The 14,051-nt window shown below is 32.0% G+C and overlaps 1 protein-coding gene across 2 annotated transcripts in view; it reads left to right on the top strand.

The window, feature by feature from the left end:
• Positions 1-12,603, top strand: part of CHIC2 (cysteine rich hydrophobic domain 2) — a 47,615-nt gene extending 35,012 nt beyond the window's left edge. For both annotated transcript variants that reach the window (XM_082653575.1, XM_082653576.1), the window contains exons 4-6: positions 7,799-7,855; positions 8,022-8,081; positions 11,238-12,603. In XM_082653575.1, the coding sequence (XP_082509701.1) occupies positions 7,799-7,855; positions 8,022-8,081; positions 11,238-11,288 (168 nt within the window). In that variant the 3' untranslated portion in view covers positions 11,289-12,603. The remainder of the gene's footprint in view (positions 1-7,798; positions 7,856-8,021; positions 8,082-11,237) is intronic.
• Positions 12,604-14,051: the final 1,448 nt, after the last annotated feature.

Consider the following 14,051-nt stretch of genomic DNA (forward strand, 5'->3'; position numbering starts at 1 on the left):
TGGTCCCCCATCCTTCCATGCTGCCCCAGAATTCAGTAGTATCTCTAGGGAAAACTGGCTTTGCATTTTAGGGTACATCTAATTTCCAGTCCATTGGGCCAGGCTGTACAACCTACAAAAGCTCTGTTGATTTCCCTTTTCCCTAGTAGAGTCCCACTGGTGCCAAGCCTAATCCTCAGCTGACCTCTCTAATCAACAAAGAAAGAAAATGGCCAGTACGTAATCATCAAATGATTTAGAAAGCGCTCTTTCCTTCACTGGATTTTATTTCATCTAGTCCTTGTTGCTTCCAGAATTTTCTGATGTTTTAAAAATAATGGGGTTTTTTTCTTCTTCAGTTTATCCGTTTCTATTTGTGATGGGAGTGTTGGCTTGAGTTTGACATCCTACACAGAAATATAAGTCTCTAGTTACCTTGACTTTACATAAAGATTATGCTGTTCTTTGCATGTGGGGAAGGAAAGAATGGTGTGATTATCACTCTCTTGTTTTTTAACATTTTGTTTGAAATTTCTTCGTGTTTGGAATTGAAGAAATCGTATTTTAAGGACGTTGTATTCATTTTATGTTTGTGCCTTGATTGGGAGGATTTATAAATTGATGTCTCTTAATTCAGTTGCAAGTAAAAATAGTTATGCTTGCTGATCCCAAGTAAAAAGAATGTTGGGTTTAAAGTTTAGAGATCTGAGTTTGAATCCTGTCATTACCCTTACTGGCTGTGTGACCTTGGGCAAACTATTTAACTTCTTTAAGCCTGTGTACTTAATCTATAAAATAATAATATACCTCAATTCATGTTTTGTTGCACAAAGCAAGATATAAACAAAAACAAAATACATTTTGGATAAATCTCATTGAGACTTAAGAATAAAGTAGAATGAGTACTTCTAGACCTTAGAGCTGGAGAAAATTTAGTTTTAGATTAGGTTGGCTGTTCAAGGCCGATAGCCTAGTTAGTGGCTTAAGATACCTTGCGTGTCATAGACATGTTATTCAACAAGTTACAAATTCTTGACAAATTCGTAGTTCGTTGAATAATGGAGAGAGCATGATGTTGAAAGCCATACAATCCCGGTTTCAAATCGCAGCTCCACCATTTCCTAGTGTAGCTTTAAGTTTCTTAACCCCACTAAGACACAGTTTTCATATGTAAAATAAAAGTTATACAAGCTGCCTTCTAGGTTTATTGTGAAGATTAAATAAGGTAACAAAGGGAAGACACATGGCATGGGGTCACATCCAAAGTGAGGATCAACAAATACTATTCCTTACTCCTTTTTTGTTTCTGTTTCTCCAGTTGTCCATTATAATTAATCAGCAGTAATTTTTTTTTAACCCCACCTGTTGGTTCTAGCCAGTGATTCTTCCTTGTGTAGTTATATAGATTTTAAAAATCCCTGATAGTAATACATTTGACTCTATTAGCTTAGTGAAATTCATTTGTCTTATGAATAATTTTTCTAATTTTCTGCTGTCAGTTGAAACTCAGTTTTAGTTTTTTGATATGTTATCAGTATTTTCTGAAAAGTTATCAGAGGTTTGTGGATAACCCCTTAAAATTGTGTGCAACATTTTACATATTGATGCATAAATGCTTTTTTCATCATTCACAAGGTAGAGTAACCTTAAAAAGTTAAGAACCACAAGCCTAGTCATACACTCTTTTTTTTAATATAAATTTATTTATTTATTTATTTTTGGCTGTGTTGGGTCTTCTTGCTGCATATGGGCTTTCTCTAGTTGCGGCGAGTGGGGGCTACTCTTCATTGGGGTGTGAGGGCTTCTCACTGCGGTGGCTTCTCTTGTTGTGGAGCACGGGCTGTAGGCTCTCGGGCTTCAGTAGTTGTGGCTCGCGGGCTCTAGAGCGCAGGCTCGGTAGTTGTGGTGCACGGGCTTAGTTGCTCCGAGGCATGTGGACTTAGTTGCTCCGAGGCATGTGGAATCTTCCCGGACCAGGGCTCGAACCCATGTCCCCAGCATTGGCAGGTGGATTCTTAACCACTGCGCCACCAGGGAAGCCCTAGTCATATACTCTTGATTAAATTGTATTTAAGCATACCTTGTTTAAGATTAGTACCTGTAAGTCACTGCTCAGTACTAAGTTAAAAGGGCACTTTTGATACACAAAATATTTGCAGTTGTTTAGTTTATCTTCATCTAAAAATAGTACTTTTAACAAACAGTATGAAAAGGATTGTTCTGAATATACTTTAGTGGATATTTAGTTTAGGTTACTTAAAAGTTAGTATTCACATAAAATTTTTAAAAGCGGCCTTTAAGTACAGGAAGGGAATTTGTTTAAAAATCCTTTTGAGGAATCTAATCATATTCTAGTTTGTCTTTTGGTGAATATAGAGTTTTCATGTATCATAATACTGAGATATGCCATTTAATTTTCTGCACATAACTGCAGTATAAGATTTATATTAATCCAGAACAGACAGAGGTGAATCAAGTAATTTTCTCTTAAGTTAAAATAATTATTTAAAATTTTGTATGGTTTCTTTCTAATGACTTATAACTAAGAACATTTTTGTTTCACTTATTTTAATGATTTGAATTTGCACAGATGTCAAAAGATAAGTATAGTTTTTATTTGAAAATACTTAAAAGTTTAAAAAATTATGAATACATTCAAAGCATTATTTTAGCTAAAGCTTAATTAATGCATTATAAACGTAGGAGTTTAAAACTAAAACTTGTTTTAAATAAGACATTGAACATTGTGATGTTATGAATAAATCCTGTTCAAATAAGCTTTAATTTTAAGTAGTTGAACTTTTACAAATAGTTATTAGTGAGCTACCCTATTTATACATTTTGTTAACATATCTTAGCATCTTATGTTCTAAAGACTGATAAGAATGCCATTTCTTTGAGAAAAATTCAGAGAAATTTTGTTACAGCTTCCACATTAAACGTTTTTCCTTTGGTTTTAAGTACTTTAAAATCTGTGAAATTTCTATTGATTTTATTAGCAAGTTCTAGAAAACTACTTCTTTGAAAAACCGTTTTTTCAAACAATTGATTGTGAGTAAATGAATCGTTGGTAATGAGTATGCTGTTAAGTAATAGTGGTAACAAAGTAGAGAAGTAATACATTGAAGATTTGCTAAATGATTTCTTGCTGTCCTGAAAGACTTATTTATATCTAGTGGCACATAATTTGTTTATAGGGAATAATAACATATTCCTTAGAAAGTATGATATTAGAAAAAAATTACAAAAATGTTTCTTCTAATAATACGTCAAATTTGAATTTTCAGGAAATCCTGATTTTCAATTGCAGTAACATAACTTTATTTAGGTGTTTCATATGTATTTTTCTATTGTAAGCTTACTCTAGATGCTTCTTTGGAAATTGATAGGGCTATATCATACCTAATATTAATTGTTGATTAATCATTATTTAATTAGCCTTTTATGTGAATTATCCAGGCTATTTTACCTCTTTTGCAGTTGGCATGTTTTGACTTATTTCCACAATTCTGCCAAAAATGTAAAGGAAACAAAGGAGTAGAAGCCAAAATTTCTATCCTCCTGTTATTACTACTTACTACTCAAGTTGAGTCTATTTAATAAATAAGTCTATTTATAATTGTAATGATGTTTTTAAACCTCTATTATTTTTTACTTTAACATTGCTGAACAGCTATATTAGAACTAGTTCACCAGTGAGAAAAATAAAATCAGCAAGGTGCTGAAATGAGGAAATGTGTTAAAAAAAAAGTTAAAGTGAGAGCTCTGTGATGAGGGAGATGAGTAGGAGTCCAGATGCTTGGAGCAGTCCTTTTCCCAACCAGGTTAGTTGACATGATGTTATTCTCATAAAAAACTTGTTTTGATTACATGGTATGAGTTGATGGTCTTGGTCCTTTTAATTAAGGATAAGAATCCATGATAAAACTAGATTTCTTATTGATCATCTTATGCAGAAGGACTGAGGATTCATTGGTTAAGAACCACTAACCTGTCCTCTCGCCCCCAGGGTGTGAGCACTGAAAAGGATTAAGGCCCACTGTAGGGAAGCTTGCACTGAAGCCTGCACTGCCCTTTCCCCTGTTCTTTCAGTTAAATAGAAGATTTTTAGTTCCCATGACTGTCAGTCTGGTGCTTTTCACAAGCACCAAATTCTTTTAAGAAAATTAAGATGACTTATTTTTAGATACACTGACCTAGAATACCGAAAGATGATATATTTTTTTGGTACTTCATGTTGACAGACCTTATACATATTGTTTTTTTTTCTGATGCATATTAGTTTGCTTTAATTTATGTTGAATTTGGTGATCGATACAAACTTTTAAAAATCAAGGACAGATATTTATATGGTTAAGTTTGTTTGTCCAGTAGTAATCACAAAGTTAGGCAATGTTAAATCTTATATTTCATTAGAAATAGCTATCTGACAACCCTGTGGACATAAACTCTTAACTTTTATTTCTAGATTACTGCAATAATAAGGTACTTTCTTTTCATGTTTAAAGGCTTTAAATAGCTTTTATAAATGCTGAAGTGTCATATTTTTTTCAATATCTGCCAAATTGGTATTGTATTTAATTGTGAAAATATATTTTGATTTTGTTAACTAAAATAATTGCAAAGTATTAAACATTCTCAGTAGTTAAAGCTTTTTTTTCCCCCATTTAATTTGAGCTTTTGTTGTTACTAACAAATAATTTGTGGCACAGTTTCTTTTCTTTCTTTCTTTTCTTTCTTTTTTTTTTTTAATGACTGTTACAATCTATATACTTGTCACCTTAGTGTGCTAGAAATGTTCCACTCAGATGAAGGGTTCCTTTCTGGTTTTGTATGTTCTCACCTGCTCCTCACTGTAAATCATTGAGATGTCAAGTGCAATGATTAATTAAGCTGCACGTGCAAGTGCTTTTTTTTTCACCTGTCAAGCAGGAAAGAAGTCTTATAGCAAGATTAGATGGTGTTAATTCACAGCTATTACTCCAGACTGTGAAGTGTGTAAAAATATTTTATATTTAGATGCTTACTTAGAATATGGCATACCACCGTTTGTTTGGTTTAGAATTCTTAAATATTGTAAGATATAATTATTATATCATCAAACCTTGTCATTAAACTTTCAATTAGAGGCAAAGGATAAATTCAGAATTCCTACATGAATATTTTGGAATTTAAGGTTCATACTTTATAATTACCTTTTATTCAAATACTGGTAGTTGATTTATTTAAAGTAAATATTTAAGTTTCTAAATTTATGTGTGTGTGTATGTATGATATACACCATGAGATCCATTCATAATGAGATTTGTTCTTGTTATAATATAGTATGGGTTTAAATTTGTGATGAAACGATGATTGGGGTAACTACCCTTTTTTCTGTGAGTAATGAATATTTGCAGATTGTAATGTCAACCTTTTAATTTTTATACATTAATATGAAACAAGAGACTTGGAAAGCTTGTTCTCCCCACCTTACTTCTTTCATACCCCCTGCCCCCTTTTTAAACCATCAGTAAAAAGTAAAACCTCAAATTGTATAGTAATCTTAATCTATTATTAAAAGGTCCTAGAAAGGAAGATTACAAGGTAGATTCAGGTTTTGAATCGGTTTTGCCATTGGTTTAGCAGCGGGTGGGCAGGCAGATGCCTGCTCAGAGTAGAACCTATTGCCATTTTTCACCATTGATAGAGTAGCCTTTCAGAGTCAATGAGCTCTGTCAATGTGAGCTTGTCAAGGCTACAACTTCATAGACCTGAGAGGCGGTTTGAGAGGTCAGCCCTTTTCAGGTTCGCTGTGATGCAAATGAACTTTAATGCTTAAACAACTATTGGAATTTTTATGTCTGCTCCTTGTTCTTTTTTCTTCACAAAGTCATTGACGAGACATTCAGTGCTTTTTAAATTGGAAGTTGCATTGTGCTAAAGACCTAGTACAGATTTACGGAGGGCTGAAAGCAGTTAGATCATGTTCTTTTCATGGTGCGATTAGAATCAAATCGATTTCCCTACAGCCTTCAGCATTCAGATGGCAATTTTAACAAAGCTTGGGGGCTAGACAAGGGACAAAACGACTGAACTGAATGTTAATTACACTCTGCAGCCTTATTTTCTTTTGATTTGGGGCTGACTGGCAACTAAATTAACAAAAAGTGTGACCATAACTGCTGCCCTATTTTCATTTAAAAGGAGAGCTGCCTCTAAAAGGCTATCTTTACAAAGAAACAAGTGAGGTTTGCTGATCATTGTTAACAAGGGCACTTTTTTCCTTTAAAATTCTTGCCAAAAAACTGTTCAAAAAAAGTAATGTAATAAATTAGTCATTGGCATATTATTATCCAGGGAGTTAGTTGATTTTCTGATTTTTATGACATAAGCTTAGAAAATGTAAGGCAGTAAGTAGTAGTTATGAATTATAATTGGCACCTCTGTGACTGTGGTGTCTTTAGCATGTTTAACATGCTAAGAGGTAATATGGTAACTAAATTATAGTAGGTACTTTAAATAAATATTAAACATTTTATTATGTAACATTCAAAACCAGCTTGATCCTAACAGTTTTTCACCTAGCTCATCCTTGTTTGACATGAAGATTTTCGTATTTGATGATTAGTACTTATTTAGTTGTGCCACATTAATGGAGCTGTATGCTTTTCTCCTTTCCTTGCAAGGAAGCTGCAGCTGCAGCAAGTTGCAGTTGCTTCTTGTGGCAACACTGTCCTGTTTGCACCTGCATCTGTGTCAGTCTCATCCTAACACCTGGCACCATGAATTATCCTCCCCTTTTTTCCTCCTAAGCAAGAAACATTTCATGCTGCATAGTATATATTGCAAAAATCAAGTGATCTTAAATATAAATTTCTTAGTTGGTTCCTTTTACAGTAGTATTGAATAAAGAGTTTGATTTTCAAATAAAACCAATTTTGTTTGAAAACCAACAAAAATGATTGGAGACTGAGTGAAGCTGCAGCTGCAGCAAGTTGCAGTTGCTTCTTGTGGCAACACTGTCCTGTTTGCACCTGCATCTGTGTCAGTCTCATCCTAACACCTGGCACCATGAATTATCCTCCCCTTTATTCCTCCCAAGCAAGAAACATTTCATGCTGCATAGTATATATTGCAAAAATCAAGTGATCTTAAATATAAATTTCTTAGTTGATTCCTTTAACAGTAGTATTGAATAGTTTGATTTTCAAGTAAAACCAGTTTTGTTTGAAAACCAACAAAAATGATTGGTTTAAATGCAGTTTTGCCTCTGTTGGAAAATCTTTATCTGTGGAATAATAAACTAGCTCTTAAATTTGGACGTTATTTTTAAGTATGAGGTAAAAATTAGTTTGATTTGTTAGCAAATTGATTTTTTTATTAACCTTTAATTATTTCCTTTTTAAATTTACTATAAAGGCCCTTTTCATTTCGTTAACTAATGTGTAAATAACCTTTGCTTTAAAATATATATATATTAAGGTATTCTTGTTTTACTACTTAAGTATTACAATATTTTTGAAAGAAATGGGGATTTAAATTTGTGTCATTTGGTAGATAACATTAGCTGTTTAGACTTTGATAGTTTTAATCAGAGGCTAGTAAGTTCGAAACAGTTAAAAAATACAATGCCAAAAACCAAAACCATATCTTTATCAAAACAAAGTACTATTTCTGTTCAGGCTACAATTTAGTGCTAGAATATTGATAGTGTTATAGACCACCCTATACTCAGTCACTGTCTTATACCTCTTTCCTTTTCACACAAAAAGCAGCTGCAAAACAAAGTTTTTCTAAAACCAGTCAAGAGTAAACTTTTTTCTCATTTGTCTTCCAGACACGAAGATCGATTGAGAAGTTATTAGAATGGGAAAACAATAGGTTATACCACAAGGTGAGTACCACAGGGAGCAGCTTCGTACCGTTGGGGTCTGAATTGCACAGTATGGAAACAGATGCTTTTGTTGAACTAAAAATATGAAAGGTGGACAAATGGGTTAGTCTGTGTGCTGCAATAAAATAGAGCTCATTTTTCTTCTTTTACTCTCCTTCTTGTCTAGCTGTGCTTGCACTGGAGACTGAGCAAAAGGAAATGTGAAACGAATAACATGATGGAATATGTAAGTTAAAGGGCTGTTTTGTGAGTTTCTCTATTAAATGATCATTTATTTTGCTTCTGATCTTATTCTTTCCATGATTATTAATCAGCAAAGGTGTCAGGAGCTTAATCTCCTGAGTGCAAGGATTTTCTACGGTTCACAGATGCATGGTTTCATGTGCAAGACTGATTTATAAAGTTATGAATGACTTGAAAACAAGGCTTCACTGTGTTCTGAAAAATAATAAATTAATTGCCAAGATAAAATAGGCTGAACATGTGTTGATGGAGTGTGAAATTTTAGATGCTGTATAAAGAATAACCACAACTTTGGTTACGCAGCAAGTCAGATATGGCTTTTTTATATAATGCTAATCAGATTTCCAAGTATGGAAGAAAACCTTTCAGTCAAGCCGCTGGAGCTTAAGAAACCTTTAGCCTTTATAGATTTTAACTGCCCATACCTCAGTGGCCTTTAAAGAGTCTTTTAAAGTGTTATTGGAATATTATTTTGTAAAAATTATCTTAAAAGTAAACAGGAGATGAGATGTTGCTCATCCTGTGTTTATTCTTTAAACGACGTCTAATGGGCATGTATATACAATGATTTTAGAGCTTAGAATGGGATTTAATTTACTGACTGCTTGATTTACTTGAACAGTTTTTCTCCTTTTGAAAAGTTCAGAATACTATAGAAAATTATGAATCTTTATTCTCCCTCGAGCTTGGGTGTTTTATTTTAAATATGGAAAGGTAATATACAAAAATAAAAAGATCTGAGGAAGAGTTAACTGACACATCATTTCTGACAAATTTTGTCTATTCTTTGAAATAGTATAGACATCATAGGTTTTGTGTGTGTGTGTGTGTGTGTATGTGTATAAAAGATTGATGAAAACAGTGCTTAGATACTGGAAATAGTTGGAAATTATCATAAAATTTTTTTCTCTGTAGCATTTTCTCTTTCATTAGCACAATCAAATCCCATTTCTAGCCTTGAACATAAAAGATATCTTTAAAATGTCTCTTCTTTCATAGAATATCTCTATTCAGTGAACCAAATAATGTAGATTTTATCATTATCTATTATATTAAGCATGTTAATTTATGATGATAAAAAGACACTCGATACTTCTTTATAATAATAGAAGCACATTCAAATAACTTGTTTTGAGATTGACCTATGAATATGCTAGTCTTATATTTTCATCATAGATGGTGAGAGAGTTTATGTATTTTGTGAGGAGGGATGGATATGTAAGAGATTTAAAGGATTTTGTGAAAAGAATATTTGCTATATTTATAAACCCAAACACTAAGCTTAAAATGGAGCTTTTTATTTATTTATTTATTTTGCACATTTCTAAATTTACTTTGGAAAGAAAAACATAAAAGTTATTCCCAATACTGTTATTTCCAGATAGAACTATAAGAATGTCATTCATTCATAAAATATGCATATTATATTCATGTTTATTTTTATGATGTTCTATTATTAAAACAAAATAATTTAATTTAACCTTCCAGAACATTCTGAACTTATGTGCTGTGTTTGTAAAATAGTTCCCTTTAATTATCATAAATTTTTAGATAAACACTACTAAGAAGAGTAGTTTAAAAAAATTGCTTAAAAAATGTATTTTTCTAAGTTTTCTTGGAGAGAGAGAGAGTGTGTGTGTATATGTGTATGTATATGTTTGTGATAGTTGAATGGGGGAAAAACATAATTTAAAAAACCCCCTAAAAATAGTTTTGAAAAGTTAAGATAGTAAATTATCTACCATATATATCTATTTGACCTCAGATTTTATTTAACTTACAGAAATTTCATTTGTTAGTTAAAGGGAAGTAATTCTCCTCGATTATATTTTGAATATTGGAGTAAATCTATGAAAAATACCAACTTGTACCAACTTTTTTTTATTGAGATACGGCAGAGCAGTATGATCTAGAAGAAATGAGACGAGTGGTTAATTTTTATGTGTGGCTTCTGAAGGGAAAAGTTTGTAAGAGATATTCTTTAAAAACTAGTAATAATTCAAGTATAGTCAAAGATAGCTTTTATTATTCATTATGTAGTATATACTGTAAAATGTAATTTAATCATCAAATTTTAGAGCTACAAAGAATCTTGTCATCTCTCCAATCCCTTTATTTTATAGATGAGGAAACTGAGAAACAGAGGAATCTAGCTCAAATAAAAAAGCTGGATAGGAAGCTAATAAACATTTTGTAGGCAAATAACAGGTCAGGAGAGTGGCCCAGGGGGCACCAAAGGATAAGTCAACTAGGAGAGGAATGTTTTGGAGCCACGTATAGAAATACCTTCTTTATTGAGACAGATCAAAAGCCAGAACTGAAGAGTGAAAATGAAGGTTTCTGGCCCAGATGGCTAAATGTAGAAGAGTATCCAAACCTGGAGGTCATATCAAGACACAGTTTCTGAAAAAGAGTGAGGAGTTCATCATTTAGCATCTATTCCATATAGAGTTGGAACAAGAGGAAGAATTGATTGTAATTTAAGACAGTTCCAAGTTTAGAATAAAAATCAACTCTGGTCAACTTGTGTCTTTCTGTGTTACTATGTTTTGTATTTGTTGATTTTCCTTTAGTTTTCTTGTAAAAAGTCTTTTGGAACAAATTTTAACCTTTAATTTTGCTAACTTAAAAAGAAAGACTGTTTTTAAAAAATTAAGAGAAAGACGACCAACTCTTTTTCTAGAGATCACATATCCTGGTACAATAAAATGAGAACAACTCTAGGTAAAAGGGAGGAAGCCCGAGGAAGTGAATATTGGGTCAACTACAGCCACCATAGGGCAGTAGAAAGGACAAGGCTTTGGAGTTAAGACAGTCCTTTGTTCAAATACTGACTCCACAATCCATGGTGTTACACTTCTCGGATCATCAGTTTTCTCATCTATAAAATGAGTATGACAATACTTGCCTCACAGAAAATTGTTGGGATTAAATAGATCCATATAGTGTGAAACATTTGGTATGTAGTTAGTTCTCAGTAAATGGTAGCTTCCTTTTCTCATTCATTCATGCATGCACTCTCCTTCTGTCTGTCAGAGGCACTATCAAAATCATTTTAAGTGATGGAATATAACTGAAGTTTTTTTTAAGATAAAATTTTTTTAAAATCTTTTTAAAACTTTTTTTTCTCCTTCTACAGGTCATCCTCATAGAATTTTTACCAAAGACACCGATTTTTCGACCAGATTAGCATTTACTTTATTTATAGAGACTTTCCAAGTATGTTGTCTTTCCAATGGTGCCTTGCTTGGTGCTCTCCTGGTGGTGACATAACATTGGTTCTACAGAATCGTGTGGTGTTTTTTTCCGTTTTTGTTTTTTTAAATAACCGCATGTTCTAAGTGTGCATTTTTGTCAGACTTTGCAACAGTTATTTCATACAGATGTTTAATACTTAAGTTATTGTGCTCTTTTATGTTATGTATTCTGATTTTCAAGGATTACTTTTTTGTATTATCAAAAAAATACATTTGAACTTAGCATAAAAAGTGGCCAGCCTTTTTTATTTTACCACCAAGGTACACACAGTCCTTTATTTATTAATTCCTTAATATAGAAAAAGACCTTTGTAAGGCTCTACTTATCTGTTCTAGCAAGCACCCTCTTTGTATTATTTTCTTGCTTTTTAAATTTATTGTCATTATTTTAAAATAGTAAATTTTCTTTCATAGCTTTTTGAACCCTAACATATTTTCTCATACAATTCCTAATGCTCTGTTTACAGCAGAAATATCTGTAACATTATGAAGACGTATCAAAAAGTTTTGAAGGTATTTCTGTCTTCAAAAGTAGTAAGGCAGGATTAAATTATTTTCATTAGAATAGACAAATCCCTGAATGGTATGCATGCATCTAATGGTTACTAGAGCTCAGGATCACAAAATATAGTAGCATTACAATCTGTATATTTTTGATCAAGATGATATTAATAATGGCCTTATTTGGGTTATTTTTTATTGTTTATCAAATCTTGTATACAAAAGTATAGAAATACTCCTTTAAAAAATTTCTAAGGAAAATATTTGTCCCAGTCTAACACAGTTGTAGAATGGATATGTGTTTCTGAAAAGTTTTTGAAAGAAAGCAAAAGTTGTAGAATTAAAGTAAGCTGGTGTTTAATACCCCATTAATATTTAAAACAGATTATTACTAAGAAATGAAGGGCATATTTAGTACCGTTTTAGTCCACTAGTTTGCTTTCAGTCCAGTTATGTATACTTTTTTGATTGGGAGTGTGACATACAAGTTTGAGTCAGATCAGTTTGTTTCTTTCAAATATGTACAGACATACATTTTTTTCTCCTTTTGGTTGTACATATCTCCATGCATTTTAAAACTTTCTAAATTTCTAAATGGCCTATGTATAAATTTTTGTTTTTATAAACCTGGAATTATACAAATTTTGTGTGTGTCAAGAACTTGTTCCGTACAACTGTGGTATCGAGCAATAATGTGAATAACTTTTGAAATTATATAAACTATGCTTAATTTGTATTAAGAATTGGTACCACTATATAATACTTTTTTTCCTTGTATTAAATCTTTTAAATACCAGTTTCATTAATTTATGTACCTGTATTTTTAAGAAGTATTTATTTATATTTCTCCAAAGTACTATTATTCTATGTAAATTTGGATAGTTGAATGCCAGTATCTTATATCCTATATTGGACATTAGGAACTGTCTTAAAAACTAGGATTTTTTTTTTTTTTTTTTTTTGGTCTGAGATTTATTTGTTTCCTTTGCCTCCCAAAACACCAACTTGAATTTATATAACACTTTTCCTATGAAAAGCTCAAAGTACAAAGGATTCATACACTTCTCACTTTATTTACCTTGTGTCTTGGGTGTGTCCTGTCACCTTAAAGTAGTGCAGATTAAAAGGTAATGCTGTTCGGAAACTCTAGTATTCCTCTTTGGTTTCCCTGTGACAGATTATTGTATGGAGAATGCTAATTCTGCCTCAGGATTCCGAAAGAACAGAAAAATATGATGACTGTGTAGACTATACAACACAGTTTTCCAAATCTAAAAGTTTGTAAATTTGTAAAGCACCATATTAATCAGCTTTATAGGAAGAACTATACCTATTTAGGCATAATTTTTTCTCCTATTATTCTTCTATAAATTGTAATTTTGACATTATTATATTCCCATAAGAATATTGTTAACAGTAAGATAGTTTTCATACTTGATAATGTTAAGTATAGGATTTTTAAAAACTTTCCTAATTTTATTGAGAAGTATCAACATGTCAGTTGCTTAAGGATTCCCTAGAAATGGGCACTCATGCTTCTAATGAATATATAGAAAAGAGCTGTCAATGCTTAGTATGTGGCATTACCATAAGCCAGTGATGCTTTGAGGAGTTAGATTTTCACGCTTGGGTTTTCATTAGTACCCCCCAGTGTAAGCCCTCTGGTTTACCTTTTCTTGAATCATGAATTTAAGTGCCCATGTTACTGGAAATTAGGAATGTCAGAGATGCCTGTGTTATATGAACATTAGTCCAAAGAAAGTGTTTTAAATGATGATCTTTAGTGTCTGTTTTCTGACTTAAAGTTTGTGAGACATGAACCATAGTACTTGTAAAACTGGCCAAGGAAAGGTATTAGCAGAAAATCTAATGTTTAGATTTTACTTATGATCTTTGTTCATATATTACTGGCATTTTACAATTAGTCCAGTATCCCTTTGTAGAAACATTCCTTTATCAAATAATGTACTTTGCAAACTTTATTATATTTTAGTACATGACTTTTATATACCTAAGTTAAAATATGTAGTCCAAAACCTAATGACTACAGTAAAACTGAAGTGACACATTTAGCTTTTAAGGTATATATGCCCCTCTTTCACAACTTCACCTATATCAAATGGTCATCAGATGATTTTTTAAGACTTTTTAATGACTAGGTTTCATCCATTTAAAATATAAACATGTAATTTTGG

This window comes from Grampus griseus (assembly GCF_964374135.1).
Source record: "Grampus griseus genome assembly, chromosome: 4".
NCBI lineage: Eukaryota > Metazoa > Chordata > Mammalia > Artiodactyla > Delphinidae > Grampus > Grampus griseus.